We start from the raw sequence: 20,194 nt of genomic DNA, 5'->3' as shown, positions 1-20,194 counted from the left end.
TTTAAAAGTAAATTGGCTATTAATCTTTTATCTGCTTCCCTATTTTGCAGTTTTTTTATTATGAAAAAATAGTGTTTTGACATTCTAGATTATTCTAGATTTTAACCCTCCTCTATTATGCGTTGACAAATATCTTCTCTCAGTCTGTTTTCTTTTACCACTGTTATAGTATCAGGTCATAAAGAAATTTTACATTTTATAATCCATTAGTTTCTCTCATATTTTTTTCTGGGTCTGAGATTATACACATTTAAGTAAATAAAAAAATGTCTATTTACGGATCCAATTATATACCAACTTGTTTACCACTTCATAATGTATCTTGGTACCTGATTGGTTACCTTTTATCTTCATTGTTTTTGCTCATAATTCCTTCATACTAATTTGAGAGGGGCTATTTTTCATTTATTATTCCAACATTCTAATATTAGGCATAATTTTTACCAGCTAAATTACATTTATTTGTTTGGTAAGACACCCTTAGTACTAAGATGTAATTAAAATATTCTTCCAGTAATCAGCAATGACTAGTACAATACTAGTTTTATTATATTATTTGCCATACATAAACTTACCATTTGTTTTATCTCTTTAATCACATATAAAATGTTAGAAATGCCTGTGCAATGGTGATTTAATCTGTATAGTAATTTCCTTTGTATGCAGAAACCTGACAGTTGTATATTACTTGAAAGCATCAGTTTTTACCATTCTTAATTTTTGAATTCCCTTATCCTCGTTCTCCCCTTCCTATTGGCAACACTTCTGCCTGCTTCTTGTATGGGTTCCGGACTTGGTCAGACTTCTTTCTAACAGAACCACTACTCCACCTACCCCCTCCCACTTTTTTTTCCTCCAAAGAGAAACTTTACCTGGAAAACTCTGTAAGGTAGACTCTTTGTCTCTTTATACTTAGCAATGCATTATCCTCAACATTGGAAACATGAGGTTATGGTATATAGTTGATGCTTACTAAATGTTGAAATAATGAATTTTTTTTTTTAAGAATATAGGGTTTTTAAAATTTTTTTTAATTTTAATTTTTATTTTTTTCAATATATGAAATTTATTGTCAAATTGGTTTCCATACAACACCCAGTGCTCATCCCAAAAGGTGCCCTCCTCAATACCCATCACCCACCCTCCCCTCCCTCCCACCCCCCATCAACCCTCAGGTTGTTCTCAGTTTTTAAGAGTCTCTTATGCTTTGGCTCTCTCTCCCACTCTAACCTCTTTTTTTTCCTTCCCCTCCCCCCATGGGTTTCTGTTAAGTTTCTCAGGATCCACATAAGAGTGAAACCATATGGTATCTGTATTTCTCTGTATGGCTTATTTCACTTAGCATCACACTCTCCAGTTCCATCCACGTTGCTACAAAGGGCCATATTTCATTCTTTCTCATTGCCACGTAGTACTCCATTGTGTATATAAACCACAATTTCTTTATCCATTCATCAGTTGATGGACAGTTAGGCTCTTTCCATAATTTGGCTATTGTTGAGAGTGCTGCTATAAACATTGGGGTACAAGTGCCCCTATGCATCAGTACTCCTGTATCCCTGGGGTAAATTCCTAGCAGTGCTACTGCTGGGTCATAGGGTAGGTCTATTTTTAATTTTTTGAGGAACCTCCACACTGTTTTCCAGAGTGGCTGCACCAATTTGCATTCCCACCAACAGTGCAAGAAGGTTCCCGTTTCTCCACATCCTCTCCAGCATCTATAGTCTCCTGATTTGTTCATTTTGGCCACTCTGGCGTGAGGTGATATGAGTGTGGTTTTGATTTGTATGAAATAATGAATATTGTTAAGAGACTCTTAATATGAAAAGCACATAAAGTACTACTTTATTACTATCATAAATTCCTGCTCGTAATTTATGATAAAAATCGCAAAGGGGCGCCTGGGTGGCGCAGTCGGTTAAGCGTCCGACTTCAGCCAGGTCACGATCTCGTGGTCTGTGAGTTCGAGCCCCGCGTCAGGCTCTGGGCTGATGGCTCGGAGCCTGGAGCCTGTTTCCGATTCTGTGTCTCCCTCTCTCTCTGCCCCTCCCCCGTTCATGCTCTGTCTCTCTCTGTCCCAAAAATAAATAAACGTTGAAAAAAAAAAAATCGCAAAATACGAGGTAGTTGTATTATGCCATAGACTTATAGCATATACCTTATTATTTTTTTAAATTTTAGTTAACATACAATACTGGTTTCAGGAGTAGAATTCAGTGATTCATCACTTGCATACAATAGTGCTCATCGTAAGTGCCCTCCTTAGTACCCATCACTCATCTAGCCCATCTCTCACCTACTTCCCCCTTTTAACCCATAGTTAGCTATCATTAAGAAACTCTTGTGGTGAGCCTCATTTGTGTGTTTATTTTTTTAAGTGTAGAAAATTGTTTCAGTTGATTTATAGGCTTATGGGATTCTTAAAACATTTCGAGAAATCAGAGCTTAGAATCACTGCTCTGGATGTATTACTCTCTTAAGATAGGTCAAGATGCAAAAATCAGGACTACTAATCCTGATAGTTTCCAATTCAACATTGTTAAAAATCACAGGAAGAAAAGAAAATTTATTACTACCTGGAACTTTGTGTGTATATGCATACATACACACATAGCCATATGGTTAACTAAGGAGCACATTAATCTGCATTTTTCTTATATTTCCTAAGAGGGTACTTATGATCCTTGGGGAAAATTTTAAAGATTTAAATCTCCTGTCACATAATAAAGTTTTTAATAATTCACTGTCTCAATACTCTTTTGTGTCATTAAGTTTTACAGCACAGAAAAGTTCTGGAAATACAGTTTTGTGTCTTGTTTTTCTGTGTTCTGACCTTATGATGCTTGAAACCCAGTCCACCTCATTCCTATATACTCAGAGCACTGTTAGGACTCTGGCTTTCATTACCAGTTCTCTGGACTTCCCCAATTTTTTATGTAGCATCCATCTTTTTCCTCCAAAGTAAACAATTTTCCAGGTAAATGCAAACCCCAAAAAATCCAAGGAAATGAAAAACTACAATTCATGACACAATATATTTAATGTATAAACAGGGTTATTTTTTTAATGTTTATTTTGAGAGAGACAGAGCATGCAGGGGAGAGGCAGAGAGAGAGGGAGACACAGAATCTGATGCAGACTCCAGGTTTCAAGCTGTCAGCACAGAGCCCGACGTGGGACTTGACTCAAGAACTGTGAGATCATGACCTGAGCTCAAGTCGGACACTTGACTGAGCCATCCGGGTGCCCCAGGGTTTTTTTAACTGTAGAAGTTTAAGGAAAACTACCAGGATAAATCATAATTTGTGTGACAGCCTGTCACATTAATGGTGCCAATGAATTATATACCTCCTGCTGTGTTCCTGTGCAGTCCCTCTCACACTGACTCTAGACTTGACCATGTGACTTGCTTTGTTCAATGGAAGAAGAGCAAATGTGATGGAAACACAGGCTTGATAAGCTCTTGTGTATCAGTCTTGCCCTCTTGCAATGTCTGCTCTATCACAGGAATAAGACAAGTCTAGCCTACTAGAGCCATGCAGAACAGAGACAGCCACATCAGTGAACCATAGATTTTCAAACAGTCTTGTTTTAATGAGTTTTGAGGTGGTTTGTTGTATAACAATGGATAAGAGCTACACTTTATGGAACTTTATCATCTCTCTTTGTCTATGCCTGTTGGAAGAGCAAATGAATAAAAATTAAATAAATGGAAAAAATTTTTTGGAAAAAAAACCCAAATCTTAGTATTTCAGCAAACTTTAACAATACTGGACCTGCTGTACTTCTGTTCTATTTCCTCCCCTCTACCTCAGCTATTCAGTCCACTTAAATGAGTATTTACAAGAACCAACAGTTTAACTGTAATCCAAAAGTTCTATAGGTACAGAAGGAAGAAACTATCAATGAACAAAGAGTATGTGATAAATATTTTTATTTTTAAACACTGAATTGTACATCTTTCATATAAAAGATGAAATTCCAGACTGTTTTTAAAAAAATCATTCTAATACTTTACATTTTTTACAGAAGTAAATTTTCTCTAAATTTGCAGCTTCATTCCATAGCTTTTATAGAATCATAATCTCTTGAATATACTTCCAATTTCCTTTAAAAAATAAAAAATTCATATAAGATAATTTATTTAACATAGTAAAACTTAACAGGTTATAGTATAACTACTAAGCTTTCTGGCTACCACTGAATACTTTTCTCAGTACAGAAAAGCCAACATGTTGGGGTGATCAATTCTCTGTATTTACTTTTATTAAAAACAGGTTTTTGGTAGTGAGAACAAATAATCTCTCATTTGTTGCTTGAAAGCCTAAAATAGGATCATTGGTTTCTAGGCTTGCTACTTGCTGCTTAGCAACCTGCCCTACTTGCCGACCTTCCTTTCTGTTGTAAAGTACAGTGGACATGGGAGTGGGCTGGCGGTAGATGAACACTCGACGAAGGCACTCACACAGGGCTGCATACGAGTAGTTTGGAGCACAAGCAAAAAATTTTTTGTCTCTCTTTGATGCTTGGACGTAGCCTGTTATGAAACAAATAAAAACCCATATATTAAAAAGAAGGAAAATTGATTACACATTTAGTATTTCCCAGTTTTTATTATAAATTAAAATGCCTCGATAAAATATACACCATAAATATTCAACAGTGTTTGAATTCTGAACCATTAATGACTACTTAAAATTTCTCCCAATTGGTGCCAAAATAGAGCTTTAATTCTTAAGGAAGAAAGTAGGTAGGGTTTTATCTCTTTAAGAAAAACACAATATAGTTCCTTATTTCCGTGAATCATTAGGACACTAAAAATCTAAAAATCAAAAGGACTAAAAACATGTCAAACTATCTTTAAATGCCAAATAATTAAGCTCATCAATCACAGATGTGGCATTACAGAATCTTTTTTATCAAATAAATGGGAAAATATTTATAGGATACCACTATAAAGTTATTTCAGGAGTGTGTTCATAATATAGCCCCCAAGCCTAAAAATGCTAATGTGACAATGCATTCTCTTATTATTTCTATTATGTTAGTGGTATTTTTATACACCAGTGCCCACAGTGTAACAGGATTTTGTTGTACTTCAGGTCCCAGAAGTAGAACTTGAGATCACTACAAGTTGGAATGAAAATTTAAGCATCTAATTTTAAAAACTTAATTAGAACATCCCTTGAAAACTAATTAAACTCTGTAAAATCTTATTCTTGTCTTTTAAAAAATTATCTTTACAGGTTAAAAGGGTATTTATGTTCTGAAGTATAAATTAGGATTTTCAGACTGGGACATGGTTACTGAATGTTATAACATGTGGGATAAAAACAGAATACTAACGTAAAGTGATCTCATCAAATAACGAGCAAAGGAACTCTAGGTAGAGCACAGGAAGATCAATATTGGTTTTATAATTAAACAGGGTTTGAAGAGGAAACAGTGAAGAGGATGTAGATATCTGAGTATTTTAGAATTAGCTCTCTGGGCTAACCTTGAGAAAATTAACAATGTATATAATGTCTTGAGACTACAAATCAAATGTAATGTTGATTTAACTTAAGCAGAATTCTAAACAGACTTAGGGATACAAATGGAGAATCTAAGAATATAAAAATTATGTGACAGAGATTTCCTTACTGAAAAAAGAAGATTCAGAATTAAAAAAGAGGAATTCTATAGAGGCCAGAAATTTTATATTCAAATTTTTCAATAAAACTCTTTATTTCAGGTCATAAAAATCCATTTGGAGTCTGAATTAACCAGCTTAGCAGCCTACATTATTAACTATAAGGGATAATTGACCAATCTCCTCTATAATAAAGGTTGTATTCAGAATATATAATTTTACTTCCTGTTCCCAGTTTAAAATAATCACTCAATAAAGCAGTAACTGTGCCAAATTTATATAAAAAAACTTCTCCCATACAATACTAATATAGTTTGACATAAAATCAATTATTGCATAAGTCTACAATTATGTATCTTAACATTTTTCAAGCCCTAGTTTTAAAATGCATTTCCTTAGAGCAATTCTATGATGTTTTTGATGATTACTCTGAAGAAACATGAATACAAGTTCCATGTAGGGTATTGTCAAACCCACTGTTCATATTCTAATACCGCATAGCTTATTTGGAATAAACAAATGACTGATTAGAAGAATCAAGTGGTGAGATAACCACTTTGATTTCTATTCTGTGCTGATCTTCTGTACAAGCATAAAAATAGATTGGTTCTGTTCCAAAAGTACTAACATTCATCAACTATAGTAAAAGCAACCAAATATAGCACAAATCAATCCAAAGGTAATTAAGACTGATCAAATTAAAAAAAAAAAAAAAAGAAAAAAGAAAAAAGAAATGAACTTAAAAAAAAAATGACCCTACTTTCTGACATAATGGAAAATGCTGTCAAAGAGCTTGCTTTATACCTAAAGCATTGAAAGTTGCAATGTGCTCCCACATATCATCTTGTTTGCTGGAGTGTGGCTGCCAGAGTAGGGCATCAACATCATGGCGTAAACAGAAGCAGGGCATTTCTTTAGGATCCACTATGACAGAGAAAAGGTACTGGTTGCTTCCAAGATTCACCTAAAATAGTGACAAAGAATAATTTACTCAACAAATTAATAATGATAATGATGATGCCAATAACTGACACACAGCTCTATATGTCAGCAAGTTTTCTAAACTGTTTATACAGGCAGTTTGGTTACCTCTTCAGAAATGCCCCTGGGAGAAATGTGCTACTGTTATATCCATTTTAAAGTTCAGCAAAGTCACTTGCCCAAGGTCAGCCTGGTAATAAGTTGTGGAGCTGAGACTGAACCCAGCATCTATGTTCCTAACCACTACACTATACTGCCTCTTAACTCTTAGTATCCTAGTTTAAAACACAATATAAAACACTCGTTTATAGGCAGAATACTTTTTAAACCACAGAATTACAAATATGAAGTTTACAAATGGGAACTTGTAACAATTACTAAGTACAATGATAGCTAAGATTTATGAGCATGTGCTATATATACAAGGCATGTTATAAATATTAATTTCAACAATCAACACGCTTGTTATTATCTGCACTTAAGAGATAAAAGAACATGGGAGAGTTTGAGAACTTGTTCTAGGATACAAAGAAAAACCACAAAGCTGAGATTCAAACTCAAATCTGTTTACAAATTATTTAAGTTGATGTACTGTTTCAGTATCAATGTCAAGAATGTTTATTATGCTAATAATTTTTATTGCAATACTCATGACTAAAGGAATTCATTTTTAATACAAAACCATCGGATTGAGATTCACATTTGAATTCTACCTATAGGAATACTTCTTTTAATGAAAATAGGTTGAAATGATATTCTGTCTAGAAATGTTATCATCAGTTAAAAATGCCTAAATACCACACCAACAAAATCACATCAAATGTAGAAAACATGCATAGTACTTGATAAATATTGAATTGCTTTCATGAGTTTCAGGGAAGACTGGAGAATAAAATGTTGGGTTCCAATGAGAGAGACCTGACCTGTATTCAGTAGGGAAAACTGTGAAGTGGCTCTCCAGGAAGAGGATTTATTGGTACAGCTGAGCAGGCATAGGTTCCTGGTCACAGGAGAATTCTGTGAGAGAGCAACCCAATTTCTGTTGCCCCAGCAGTGCCTGGGGATAGAACTTTTGTCTTCCTCGGAAGGGGAAGAGGATGGCAGACAGTGTTCACAGACTATACATGTTTTTTATGTAAATACACCTACAACGATGTTTACTGCAGCTTTGTTTATATAACATTGAAACACTTAAAACTGGTACATTTTTCTTAGGAAAAAAAAATGGGCCCCTTATTCTGACTTAAATATTTCTTCTCTTCCACTCTCACTTACTTTATACATATCTCCATTAGAGTCATTGAGAGAAAGAGTAAGCATGAGTGGGAGGGAGGGGCAGAGAGAGAGGGAGACAGAATCCCGAGCAGGCTCTGCACTGTCAGTGCAGAGTCTGATGTGGGGCTTGAACCCACCAAACTATGAGATTGTGACCTGAGCTGCAATCAAGAGCTGGACCCTCAACCAAAGGAGCCACCCAGGCATCCCCAAATCCCATTAAAATATTTTTCTTTTGTTTATTTTGAGAGTGAGTGTATGGGGGAGAGGGGTGAGGGTCGGTGGGAGGAGAGAGCGAGAGAACCCCAAGAAGGCTCAACACTGTGAGCATGAAGCCCAACATGGGGCTTGGACCCATGAACCATGAGATCATGACCTGAGGCGAAATCAATCAAGAATCGGATGCTTAACCAACTGAGCCAGCTAGGCACCCCCACCCCTGCAAAAGCCCATTTTATAGTAATTATTATTTATTTTTAATTGAAGCATAGTTGACATATAATACAATATTAATTTTAGGTATATGACATAGTGACCCTACAATCATATACATTACAAAATGCTCACCATGATTAGTTACAAAAGTCACCAAAGTTGTTATAATTTGATTGACTATATTATTCCCTATGCTGTACTTTTGATCGCTGTGTGTACTTCTTAATCCCCTTCACCTATTTTGTCTATCTTCTAACCCCCATTCCCTCTGTCAATCATCAGTTCTCTGTATTTAGGAATCTATTGTTGTTTGTTCATTTGTTTTGTTTTTAGAGATTCCATATATGAGATCATATATTTGACTTATTTCACTTAGCATAATGCCATCAAAATGCATCTATGTTGTCACAAATGGCAAGATTTCCTTCTTTTTCATGGATAAAAAGTATCCCATTGTATGTATATACATATTTTTAAAATCCATTGATCCATCAATGTACACATATTGTTCTCCTATGTTGGCTCTTGACTATCATAAATAATGCTACCATAAGCATGGGGGTTAGTACTTTTTTTGATTTTGTGTTTTTACTTCCTTTGAATAAATACCCAGAAGTGGAATAACTGGATTATGTAGTTATTTCTATTTCTAATATTTTGAGGAACCTCCATTCTTGTATTTTGCATAATGGTTTCACCAATGTACATTCCAACAAGGAGTGCACAATCGTTCCCTTTTCTCCACATCCTCACCAACACTTCTTCTTTTTCATACTGGCCATTCTCACTGGTGTGAGGTGATGATTCCCTGTGGTTTTGATTTGCACAGGGCTCGGCGCTGGCACACAGAGCCTGCTTGGGGTTCTCTCCTCCTCTCTCTGTCCCTCCCCCACTTATGCTGTATCTCAAAATAAATCAATACACTTAAAAAATAAAATAAAATGGGCTTTGGGAGAACATGCTGTGGTGGTGATTAAGAACATGGGTTTGGAAGCACATCTGAACTGAAATCCCAGTTGCCATTTACTAGCTTCCTAACTTAAATCTCTTCACCTCTTAAGTTTGAGCTTCCTCTTCTATAAAATGGGATCATATTCCTAATTCTTAAGTAGTGAAGATTAAATAAGGTAGTTGGTAAAATAATAGAAAATATGTATATATTGTGTTCTGCCTCTGGGTCCTGGCACACAGTTCCTGAAACTCTTATAATTTCCTAAGTGATAAGAACACTAGGAACATCTTTTGTTGTAATATTTGATCTTTGATCCAGGTTCCTGACACATAGCTCCTAACCCCTTGGTATTTGACTCTAAGTTATAGGAGTGTCTTTTGTTCTAACGAGATGACTCTTGGTGGGCTCCTGGATGGCTTCAGGATAGGGGGTGTTTGCCACAGAAAGACCACACCATGATTAGGAGCTTGGAACTTTCAGCTCCACCTCCTAACCTTTAGGATAGGATCGTGACTGATCATGCCTGTGTGATGAAACCTTCACAAAAGTCCCAAAAGTACAGGCTTCATAGAACTTCTGAGTTGCTGAACACATGGAAGTACTAGGAAAATGGCATGTCTGGTGAGGGAATGGAGGTTTTGTGACCTTCCTCTATAGTTTGCATTATGCATCTCTTTCACCTGGATGTTCATTATTATCCTTTATTGTATTTTTTATAATAAACTGGTCAATGTGCATTTTGTTAACTGTCTTGGCAAACTATAGAACCCAAGGAGAGGGTTGTTGAAACCCTGATGTATGGCCAGTCACAGGTATAGATGAACCTGGGATTTGTGACTGGCAGCTGAAGTGGGAGTTTGGGAGAGTCTTGCGGGAGTGAGGCCTTAGCCTGTGGGATGTGACACTACCTGCAAGTAGATTGTGTAGGATATCCTACTAGTCTCAGAAAACTACTTGATGTGTGGAAAACCCACACATCTGGTATCAGTAATGTTCTGTGTGGTAGCATTGTGAGAGTAAAGGAGAAACCCAGGGAATTGTTTTTCTTTATACAGTTGTAGATGCATATCAACCCAATACTTAATGCATAGTAAGAACAGTGTAAATTTTAGCAATTTATTCTATGTACAGAATGCTTGAATTTTGAATTCAATAATAGGCTTTGGAATTAAAGTTTCAGGTCATTAACTTTTCAGTCTGGGCTCATAAAAATACTCTGTTTCTGAACAGACAGAATCTTTTTCTTGATACTCATTTTTAATTTAATTTGGTAATAGCAGTTATTAGAGGTTCTTTAAATGTCTTTACTTTGACATTTAATCTTCAAAAGTCTTTAATTGCTAAGTGTTCTACAAAGAAAAAAAAAGTATCAATTGACTACTTGAAATGCATTTCAAAATTTTCTCTAGAGAATATTTTACTCTAATTGTAGTTTTCACTAGTACTTTAAAGATAAACACAATCTTTTCTTTAATAAACATGAAAATAGAAGGAATGTGGAATTGTATTTTATTGGCCAGTTTATGGGTTTAGGATTTTTTTTTTTTTAAGGCAATAAATTTGGCATTAGCAAAGAATGAGTTTTCCAAATTAGTAAATTGTCTAGTGTAAATGAGTTCTTCTCATTTAAGTGCTAAGACTATGTTTCAAGCCTTTTTAAAATGAAATCTTGCTAAAATTTATTATTTGCACATCTTATATAGAACATTCTGAAGAGAAAGTAACATTTTATTGATGGTTGAATGTCATCAGGGTAAACATTAATGTATATGTCTATGATAATACCCTTAGAGACATCTGAAATGAGGAGAGCTCTTTAACACTACACTAAGTAACCTCAGCCTTCTCCATTTTAAAAACGTATTTTCTGGTTATGCGTGGTTTGTTTTTGTTCCTTCCTTCCACTGCTAATAAGCTATTGGGGGCTACTTCTTTTGTCAGCATTTGCCCAAAGTAGCCATCCTTTCCTTCTTTCTTATTTGCTATCCCATTTTGCTCTTGGATACCAAATTGTGACCTTTGGCTTTGTGGTACCTGTTCCTGACTATCCAGGGAAACTTAGAGCATCTTACTCTTGACTCTTACAGGTTATTTGCCCATGCCAGGTAAATGGATAATGTTTCACTTTCCCGTTTTGTCTGCTTCAGATATTTTTGTTTTTCTGCATTTTCTTATGTTGATGCTTTTTTTTCTATAGGATCATACAAAAGTGCACTTGATTTTAAGTGTACTTTTTTAGTTATCACACTTCATTTCATTTACTTAATTCACTTAGCAAAACTAGTTACTTTAGTTTGTAATCTTAATACTGATTTGTTTTGCTTTTGGGTAAAATTATGTAGTGTGGATTTTTAGAGTTTGCAGGAAACAGAGAAAACCTCTGGAATTATCTTGAGGTGGATGTTTAACGTGAACATATGTGAAGATCATAGGGAACAGTAGAAACAATCAGATCTCATGAAGAACTGGGTCATTCTACAAACAAATGCACTGGCAAGTCAGGTCTAAAGGAGAAGTGGAATGTTGTTTAGAAAATAGTACCTAGTTTTGATGAACATGTAATCTACTTATCTCTTGAGAACCAAATGTCCCTTGTTCTGTACTTCACTGTGGTGTCATTGTGATCATATCACCATCTTCTTTCCTTCTGCTACTCATACCTGTATCCACCTCAGTCACTTTCTACCTCCTACCATGGTTTCTACTTATTTTATTCTCTCTGGGTATGTCTTTTGCCCTTCTGTTGGCTGAATAATGGTGTTTATTGTTCATTTTGGCATTTAGACTTCCCAAACAAGATTATTTTATTGTTTTGGCCAGCCAGCATCCAGTATGGGAAGCACCTGTTCAAGAAAACACTTTAATCTTGGATAAAAGATGGTTGCCTCTGAGATGCCCACCCTTGATTTTTTTTTTTAGCATAGGTCAGAGGAATGGAGTTTTACAGTACACAATTTGCCTACTTGTGTATATGGAACCTCTTATGAATACTGAACCATCACTAATTTACTGATTATAAGTTGAAGTTCTAGGCTTTTTAGGCATGTTTATTGATAGTAAGCAAAGGAATTCCAGATTCTGCCTAGGATGAAGAAAGCTGGAAATAATGTCACTCCAAATGTAACAAGAAAAGGCTGGGTAATTTGTAGAATCATTACTTTTAAAAAATTCATCAGAGAGCTGAGGTTACAAGGAAACCAACTAGCTTGAAATCTGAGGAAAACCAGGTGTCACCAAGGAGATGGGCTAGGAGAACTGTTCCATCTGAGCATAGAAAGAAGAAAGAACTGCATAATTGAGAATTCAACTAACAAATTGCCAAAAGCCTAGTGTGGGACAGCAAGTATAGAATTCTTTGGATTTACACATTTTCTTATGATCTTTGACCAGTTCCTAGCAAAAAAGACCAGGAGAAAGGGAGCTGCTCTGATGGTACCGAGTTTTAGGAAGGAAGTGTCTTCCTCTGTGGAAAAATCAGAATGTCCTTCTTGGATTTTTTCCTGTAAGTGTCAAAAGTCTTAAACCGTTGGGAGAGAGCATTAAATCTTAGCATCCCAACAGCTCAGAAGACGACCTGTTGCAGATGAGGCGAAAAAAAATTAAAATTTTTAAAAACACCATCTCTGTGCCTGGAGGAGAAATTAAATCATCCTGGGCCTAGACTATTACAAATTTTCTAGAGGAAGGGCAGTATCACTAAAAAGTCCCAAACCCTGAAACCCAAGAACACATGGCCCAGGACTGAGGCTGAGCCAAGAGTCTGAACCCCTCATCCGTGCAACACCCCCCACCCCCCAATCAGGCTGGGAAGCACCAAGTAAGTGACAACAGCAGTCTACCACTAGAGAAGGAATAAGAGCATAGAGAGATTCTCTCTGAGAGGCAGAGGTACAGTGAAAGCCCAAAGCTTAGGGCAAATTAGCAGAGTTGGGGAAAATCTTCCATCAACTCAGCCTCCACCAGAGTGTAACTTAACACTAGGGGAATTTGAAGCGAGGGATGCACTGAGGGTAACCATAACAACAAAACTCAAGGTTAGATCAGCCTTTTTACAACCCTCCTGTCATAACCACCCACACTAATGACCCAGCAGAAGTATGTCCACTCCCAGGCATAAATACTATTTAGCTCAGTCTCTACTGCTCTCACAACCAGTATTCAATCAAAAATTGTAAGGCACAAAAAAATGAAGAAAGTAAAAACATCCCACTGTCAAGAAACCAAGCAGACCAGGTAACCAGATTCAGATGATCTATATTTTGGAACTACAAGACAAGGAACTTAAAATAACTATGGGATTTTAAAGAGTTTAATGGAAGAGATGGGTTATGTACATAAATAAATGCAGAATTAGAGCAGAGAGAAACTGCAAAGGGTGAAAAAAAAAATCCTAGGGGAAAAAAACACAGCAAGAGAAAAAGGCTTCAATAAACTCATCAGTATACTCTATGGAAAAAGAATTAGTGACCTTGAAAATAGGTTATTAAAAATTAGTAGAACCTAAACCAAAGTGGGGGATGGGGCAGGGATTAAAAACAAAAAACTGAGCATCTAAATGCTGTCAGGCAATATTAAACAGTCTAACGCACATCTGATTGGAATCCTAGAAGAGATATGGAACATTCACCAAAATAGACCATATTCTGTCCTATAACCAACACATTTAAAAAATAAGAATCATAAACACAATGTTCTCTGAGCATAACAGAATTAAATTAGATATTAGTAGGGGCACTTGGGTGGCTCAGTTGCTTAAGCATCTGACTCTTGATTTTCACTCAGATCACAATCTCTCAGTTCATGAGTTCAAGCCCCACATCAGACTCTGTACTGACAGTGCAGGGCATGCTTGAGATTCTCTTTCCTTCTCTCTCAGCCCTTCCCCACTCACACATGCTCTCTCAAAATAAATAAACATTTAAAAAAATTAGATATTAGTAAAAAAGAAAAATTTGGAAAATCCACAAATAATCTGGAAATTAAACAACATGTTTCTGAATAACCCATGAGTCATAGTGGACCTCACAAAGGAGATTAGGAAATTTTGTACTGAATGAAAATGAAGCATAGTGCATGTGAGATGCAACTAAAACAATGTTTAGAGGGAATTTTATAGCATTACAGGTTATATTAGAAAAGAAAAAATGTCTCAATAGTTTAAGGTTCCACCTTAAACTAGGAAAAGAAGAGCAAACAAAATCTAAAGGAGATAGGCAGTACAAAATTTATAAAGGTTAAGAGCAGAAATCAGTGAAACTGAAAATAATTAAGAAAAGCAATGAAACCAAAAGCTGGTCCTTTGAGAAGATCAAGGTAAGTCTCTTGCCAGAATAACCCAAGGAAAAAGAAGACAGAAATTACCAATATCAGGAATAAAAATGTATATAAAGGTCTAAGACACTAAGTTGTAATAATGAAGTAGTATGAGCAACTCTTTCATATATTTGATAATTTAAGTTAAATTCCTTGAAAGACAGGCATTACATTTCACTCAAGGAGAAATAGATAACCTCAGTAGTCCTGTATCTGTTAACAGGATTGAATTTATTGTTAAAAACCTTCCAACAAAGAAATCTCCAGACCTAGAATGCTTCACTGGTGTGTTTTACCAAAGAAACAATATCAAACTGTTCCAGGAAACAAAAGAAAGGAACAACTCTCAACTTATTTTATGAGGCCAGCATTACTCTGAGAGCCAAAGATATGACAAGAAAAGAGAAACTATTATTCCTGATGAATGTAATGCAAAAAATCTCAGTAAAATATTAGTAAATCAAATCCAGTAATAAGTAAAAAGGATAATACATCATGACCAAATATAGTGTATCTTGGGAATTCAGGGCTGATTCAGCATTCAAATTATCAATCAGTGAAATTCAGCATTACCAACAGACCGAAGAAAAATATTTTAGCCTCCATTTATGATAAAAATGCTTGGCAAACTAGAAATTAAAGGCAACTGCCTCCCTGAGGAACCTAGAATTAACACTGTACTTTATGGTAAAAGACCAAATGCTCCTCTCCACTAAGACTGCTAACAGGAAAGGGTATTTGCCCTCATTACTCCTAGTCAGTACCATGCTAGAAATCCAAGCTATTGAAGTAAGGCAAGAAAAAGTAGGAAAAAGCATACAATGGAATATTACTCAGCGATCAAAAAGAACTGAAATCTTGCCATCTGCAACAATGTGGATGGAACTGAGTATATTATGCTAAGTGAAATAAGTCAATCAGAGAAAGACAAATATATGATTTCACTCATATGTGGAATTTAAGAAACAAAACAAATGAACACAGGGGAAGGGAAGAAAAAATAAAAGAGAGGAAGGCAAACCATAAGAGACTCCTAAATACAGAAAACAAACTGAGGTTGCTAGAGGAATACTGAGTAGGGAGGATGGGCTAAATGGGTGATGGGCATTAGGGAAGGTACTTGGGATGAGCACTGGGTGTTGTATGTAAGTGATGGATCACTAAATTTTTCTCCTGATACAATTATTACACTATATGTTAACTAAATTAGATTTAAATAAAATATTGAAAAGCATGAATAATTATCAAGAGATTCTAATACTATCATGAGAAAGTGAAACCAGACATTTTTAGATGTTATCCTAAATCACTGTTTATACACAATTCCTTTAGCTACTCTTAGTTTGCAACCTTTGAATACAATTATAAGCCTATTTTCCTATCATGGCCACTGACCAACTGAGGAGGGATCAAACATCTTTTAGTGGCATTTTTTTTTTTTTTTTTTTTAGTGGCATGATCTACTTACCTTGGGGAATACTAGGCAGGCTGGAATTTATTAAGTAAAATGAATATTATACAATCTCTTACTACACAGAGAAGAATTCTAAATTATTTACTTCATCTAAAGGGTATGTTTTGTCTTACAGTATACTATTATTTGCAGTTAGTATCATCAGACTAGTTAATCTTGATTTTAAAACTTCCAGGGGCGCCTGGGTGGCGCAGTCGGTTAAGCGTCCGACTTCAGCCAGGTCACGATCTCGCGGTCCGTGAGTTCGAGCCCCGCGTCGGGCTCTGGGCTGATGGCTCAGAGCCTGGAGCCTGTTTCCGATTCTGTGTCTCCCTCTCTCTCTGTCCCTCCCCCGTTCATGCTCTGTCTCTCTCTGTCCCAAAAATAAATAAACATTGAAAAAAAAAAAAAAAAAAAAACTTCCAGAAACTTGGTTTTGAGTATATTTAAAGCATCCAAAGCTTATTTCAAGAATAACTTGTTCACTTTTTATGGGCAGATCTACAAACTACTGAAATATGTGCATTATAGGAAAGTATAAAATTGAAAGTGATGGGCCTACAGTTAGAATTATAGATAAAATATAATTTATTTGACAATACAATGACAAACAGAATAATGAATTTTGCATTTCTTATTTTTGAAATGGTGCAAGATTTTAGAAATTTGTCTCTAAATTAAATATGCTAGATTAACAGTCAGGTTTTTTTTAATAGCTATTCACAAATTTCTCAGGCATAAAATTGTTTAAAGGCTTTATGATCTCCATAAAGATCACTCTAAAGTTGCCGTGTTTTCCCCATTAATGTTGCTCATTTCATTTGTTTAATTTGGGATGACTATAATATTTAAGGCAGAATGTATAGAAGATGCCTAGAATGGTAATAAAGGATATTTGCATTTACTAAGGTCTTTCTAAGTGCCAACCCCTGTGTAGGTGGCTTGAAATGCATTTTACTCATTATAATAATTGTGAAATAAGTACTATTATTATCATCATATTTATAGAATAAGATAGGGGCTAAGTATCTTACCCAGAGTCATCTCAAAGAACATAAAAGGAAATGAGGTAATTTCTACAGGAAAGGTATAAATTATTGATGCATCATTTCTTTTTATTAACACTGGAGAAAGTTCTCTTTGAATATGGCATACAGTACAGCATAGCTCGTTTTGTGCTTCACAGATGCAGCTTTTTTTGTTTTTACAACGCAAAGTTTGTGGCAACCCTGTGCTGAGCAAGTCTATTGGCGCCATTTTTCCAACAGCATTTGCTCAGTGTCTCTTAGTCACATTTTGGTAATTCTTAACAATATGTCAAACTTTTTTATTATTACTGTATTTGTTATCATCATCTGTGATTGGTGATCTTTGATGTTAACTATTGTAATTGTTCTGGGGGTGCCACAAACCCCACCCATACAAGATGAACTTAATTAATAGGAAGGCATCTTAAAGGCTGAGAAAGGCCAAAAGCTAGGCCTCTTGCCCCAAATGGTTAGCCAAGTTGTGAATGCAAAGGAAAAGTTCTTGAAGGAAATTAAAAGTGGTACTCAAGTGAACATACCAGTGATAAGAAAGCAAAGCAACCTTAACTGATAGAAAGTTTTAGTGGTATGGATAGAAGATGAAACCGGCCTCAGCATTCCCTGAAGCCAAAGCCTAGGGAGACTCTTAACTCTCTGCAATTCTTTGAAGGCTGAGAGAGGTAAAGAAGCTGTAGAAGAAAAGTCTGAAGGTAGCAGAGCTTGGTTCATGAGGTTGTTTCATAGGTACCTTAGTCATCTGTGTGTTTTCTTTAGAAAAATGTCTGTTCAGATCCTCTGCCCAGTTTTTAAAACATTAGTTTTTTGGTGTTGGGTTCTAGGAGCTCTTTATATATTTTGGATATCAATCCCTTATTGGATATATCATTTACAAATATCTTCTCCAACTCAGTAAGTGACCTTTCATTTCGCTGATGATTTCCTTTGCCATGCAAAAGATTTTTAGTTTGATGTACTCCCAATTGTTTACTTTTGCTATTGTTTCTCTTGCCTGAGGAGACAGATTGAGAAAAATATTGCTAAGGCTGATACATAAGTCTTTACTGCCTATGTTTTCTTTTGGGAGTTAAATGGCTTCAGATCTTATATTTACATGTTTAATTCATTTTGAGTTTTTTATGTATGGTGTAAAAAAAATGGTCTAGTTTCATTCTTTTACAATGTAGTTTTTCCAGCACCATTTATTAATTTTCCCCATTGTATAGAGAATATACATATTCCCTATTTGTCATATAATTTGTCATGTATTAATTGACAAGATCAGCTTGGGTTTATTTCTGGACTCTCTATTCTGTTCTACTAATTTATGTATCTATTTTTGTGCCAGTACCATACTGTTTTGATTACTATGGCTTTGTGTAGTATAGTTTGAAATCTGGGATTGTGACACCTCTAGCTTTGTTCTTTCTCAAGAATACCTGGGCTATTAGTAGTATTTTGTGAATCATACAAATTTCAGGATTTTTTTGTTCTAGTTCTGTAAGAAAAATGCTATTGGTACTTTGATAGGCATTTCACTGAATATCTAGATTACTTTGAGTATTATGGACATTTTAACAATCTAAATTCTTCCAATCTATAAGCATGGTGTATATTTCCATTTCTTTGTGTTTTCTTCAATTTCTTTCATCAGTGTTCTATAGTTTTTAGAGTACAGGTCTTTCACCTCTTTAGTTACATTTATTCCTAGGTATTTTATTATTTTGGTGACAGTTTTACCTTTTTTTTTTAATTGAAGTACAGTTTAACATCTAATGTTCTATTAGCTTGAGGTGAACAACATAGTGACTTAACAAGTCTTTATGTTATGCTATGTCTACCACAAGTGTGGCTACCATCTGTCACCATACAGTGTTATTACAATAGCATGGACTATATTCCTTATACCTGTACCTTCCATCCCCATGATTTATTCTTTTCATAACTAGACCTGTTTCTTCCACTCCCTTTCACCTATTTTGGCCACCCCTCCCCTTTTCACCAGTTTGTTCTCTGTATTTACAGATCTTATTTTGCTTTTTACTTATTATATATTATATATTCTACATATAAACGAAATCGTATGGTATTTGTTTTTCTCTGTCTGACTTACTTCACATACCCTCTACCAATGTCCATCCACATTGTCAAAAAATGGCAAAATTTCATCCTTTTTCTAAGATTTTTTTAAGTTTATTTAGTGAAAGAGCAAGCAAGGGAGTGGTGGCAGAGAGAAGGGGAGAGTGAGAATCCCAAGCAGGCTCCACACTGTCAGTGCAGAGCCTGATGCAGGACTTGAATTCACGAACCATGAAATCATGACCTGAGACAAGGTTGGATGCTCAACTGAGCCACCTAGGCACCTTTTTAAAAATTTTTGTTATTTTAGAGAGAGACCACAAGTGGGGAAAGAGGGGAAAAGGGAGAGGAAGAGAATCTTAAGCAGACTACATGTTCAGCACGAAGTTCAATTTCACAATCTTGGAATCATGACCTGAGCCGAAATCAAGAGGTGGACGCTCAACCAACTGAGCCACTCAGGTACCCCCAAGATTTCAAGATTTCACCCTTTTTTATAGCTGAGAAATATTCCAGTGTGTGTGTGTGTGTGTGTGTGTGTGTGTGTGTGTGTGTGTATTCACATACCACATCTTCTTTGTCCATTCTTCTATCGATGGACACTTGGGTTGCTTTCGTATCTTGGCTATTGTAAAAAATAATGCAATAAACATAGCGGTGCATTTATCTTTTTGAATTAGTGTTTTTGCTTTCTCTGGGTAAATATCAGTAGTGGAATTACTAACTTTTACTTCTTCCTTATCAATTTGGATGACTTTTTTCTTTCTTTTTCTTGTCTGACTGCTGCAGCTAGAATTCTCAGTACTATGCTGAATAAAAGTGGCAAGAGTGGGCATCCTTGTCTTATTCCTGATCTTAAAGGAAAATTTTCAGTTTGAGTATGTTAGCTGTGACCCTGTCATATATGACATTTACTCTGTTATGTTCCCTCTATACCTAACTTCATTGAAATTTTTTATCATGAATGGATGCTAAATTTTGTCAACAGCTTTTTCTGCATCTATTAAGATGATCTTAGCATTCTTATTCTTCATTTTGTTGATATGGTT

General features: G+C 35.5%; 1 protein-coding gene across 1 annotated transcript in view; it reads right to left on the bottom strand.

Moving 5' to 3' along the window:
• Nucleotides 1–3,917: 3,917 nt before the first annotated feature.
• The window catches only part of NUDCD1 (NudC domain containing 1), a 74,880-nt gene continuing 58,603 nt past the window's right edge, over nt 3,918–20,194 (bottom strand). Inside the window, exons 9-10 of the mRNA XM_025922823.2 lie at nt 6,437–6,596; nt 3,918–4,537 (exon numbers count right to left, since the gene is read on the bottom strand). Of these exons, the coding sequence (XP_025778608.1) occupies nt 4,245–4,537; nt 6,437–6,596 (453 nt within the window). The 3' untranslated portion in view covers nt 3,918–4,244. The remainder of the gene's footprint in view (nt 4,538–6,436; nt 6,597–20,194) is intronic.

Source organism: Puma concolor, chromosome F2 (assembly GCF_028749965.1).
Source record: "Puma concolor isolate L17-30 chromosome F2, mPumCon1.1.hap2, whole genome shotgun sequence".
Taxonomy (NCBI): Eukaryota; Metazoa; Chordata; class Mammalia; order Carnivora; family Felidae; genus Puma; species Puma concolor.
Note: the sequence above shows the minus strand (reverse complement) of the source record. Positions and strands in the feature narration are given on the sequence as shown.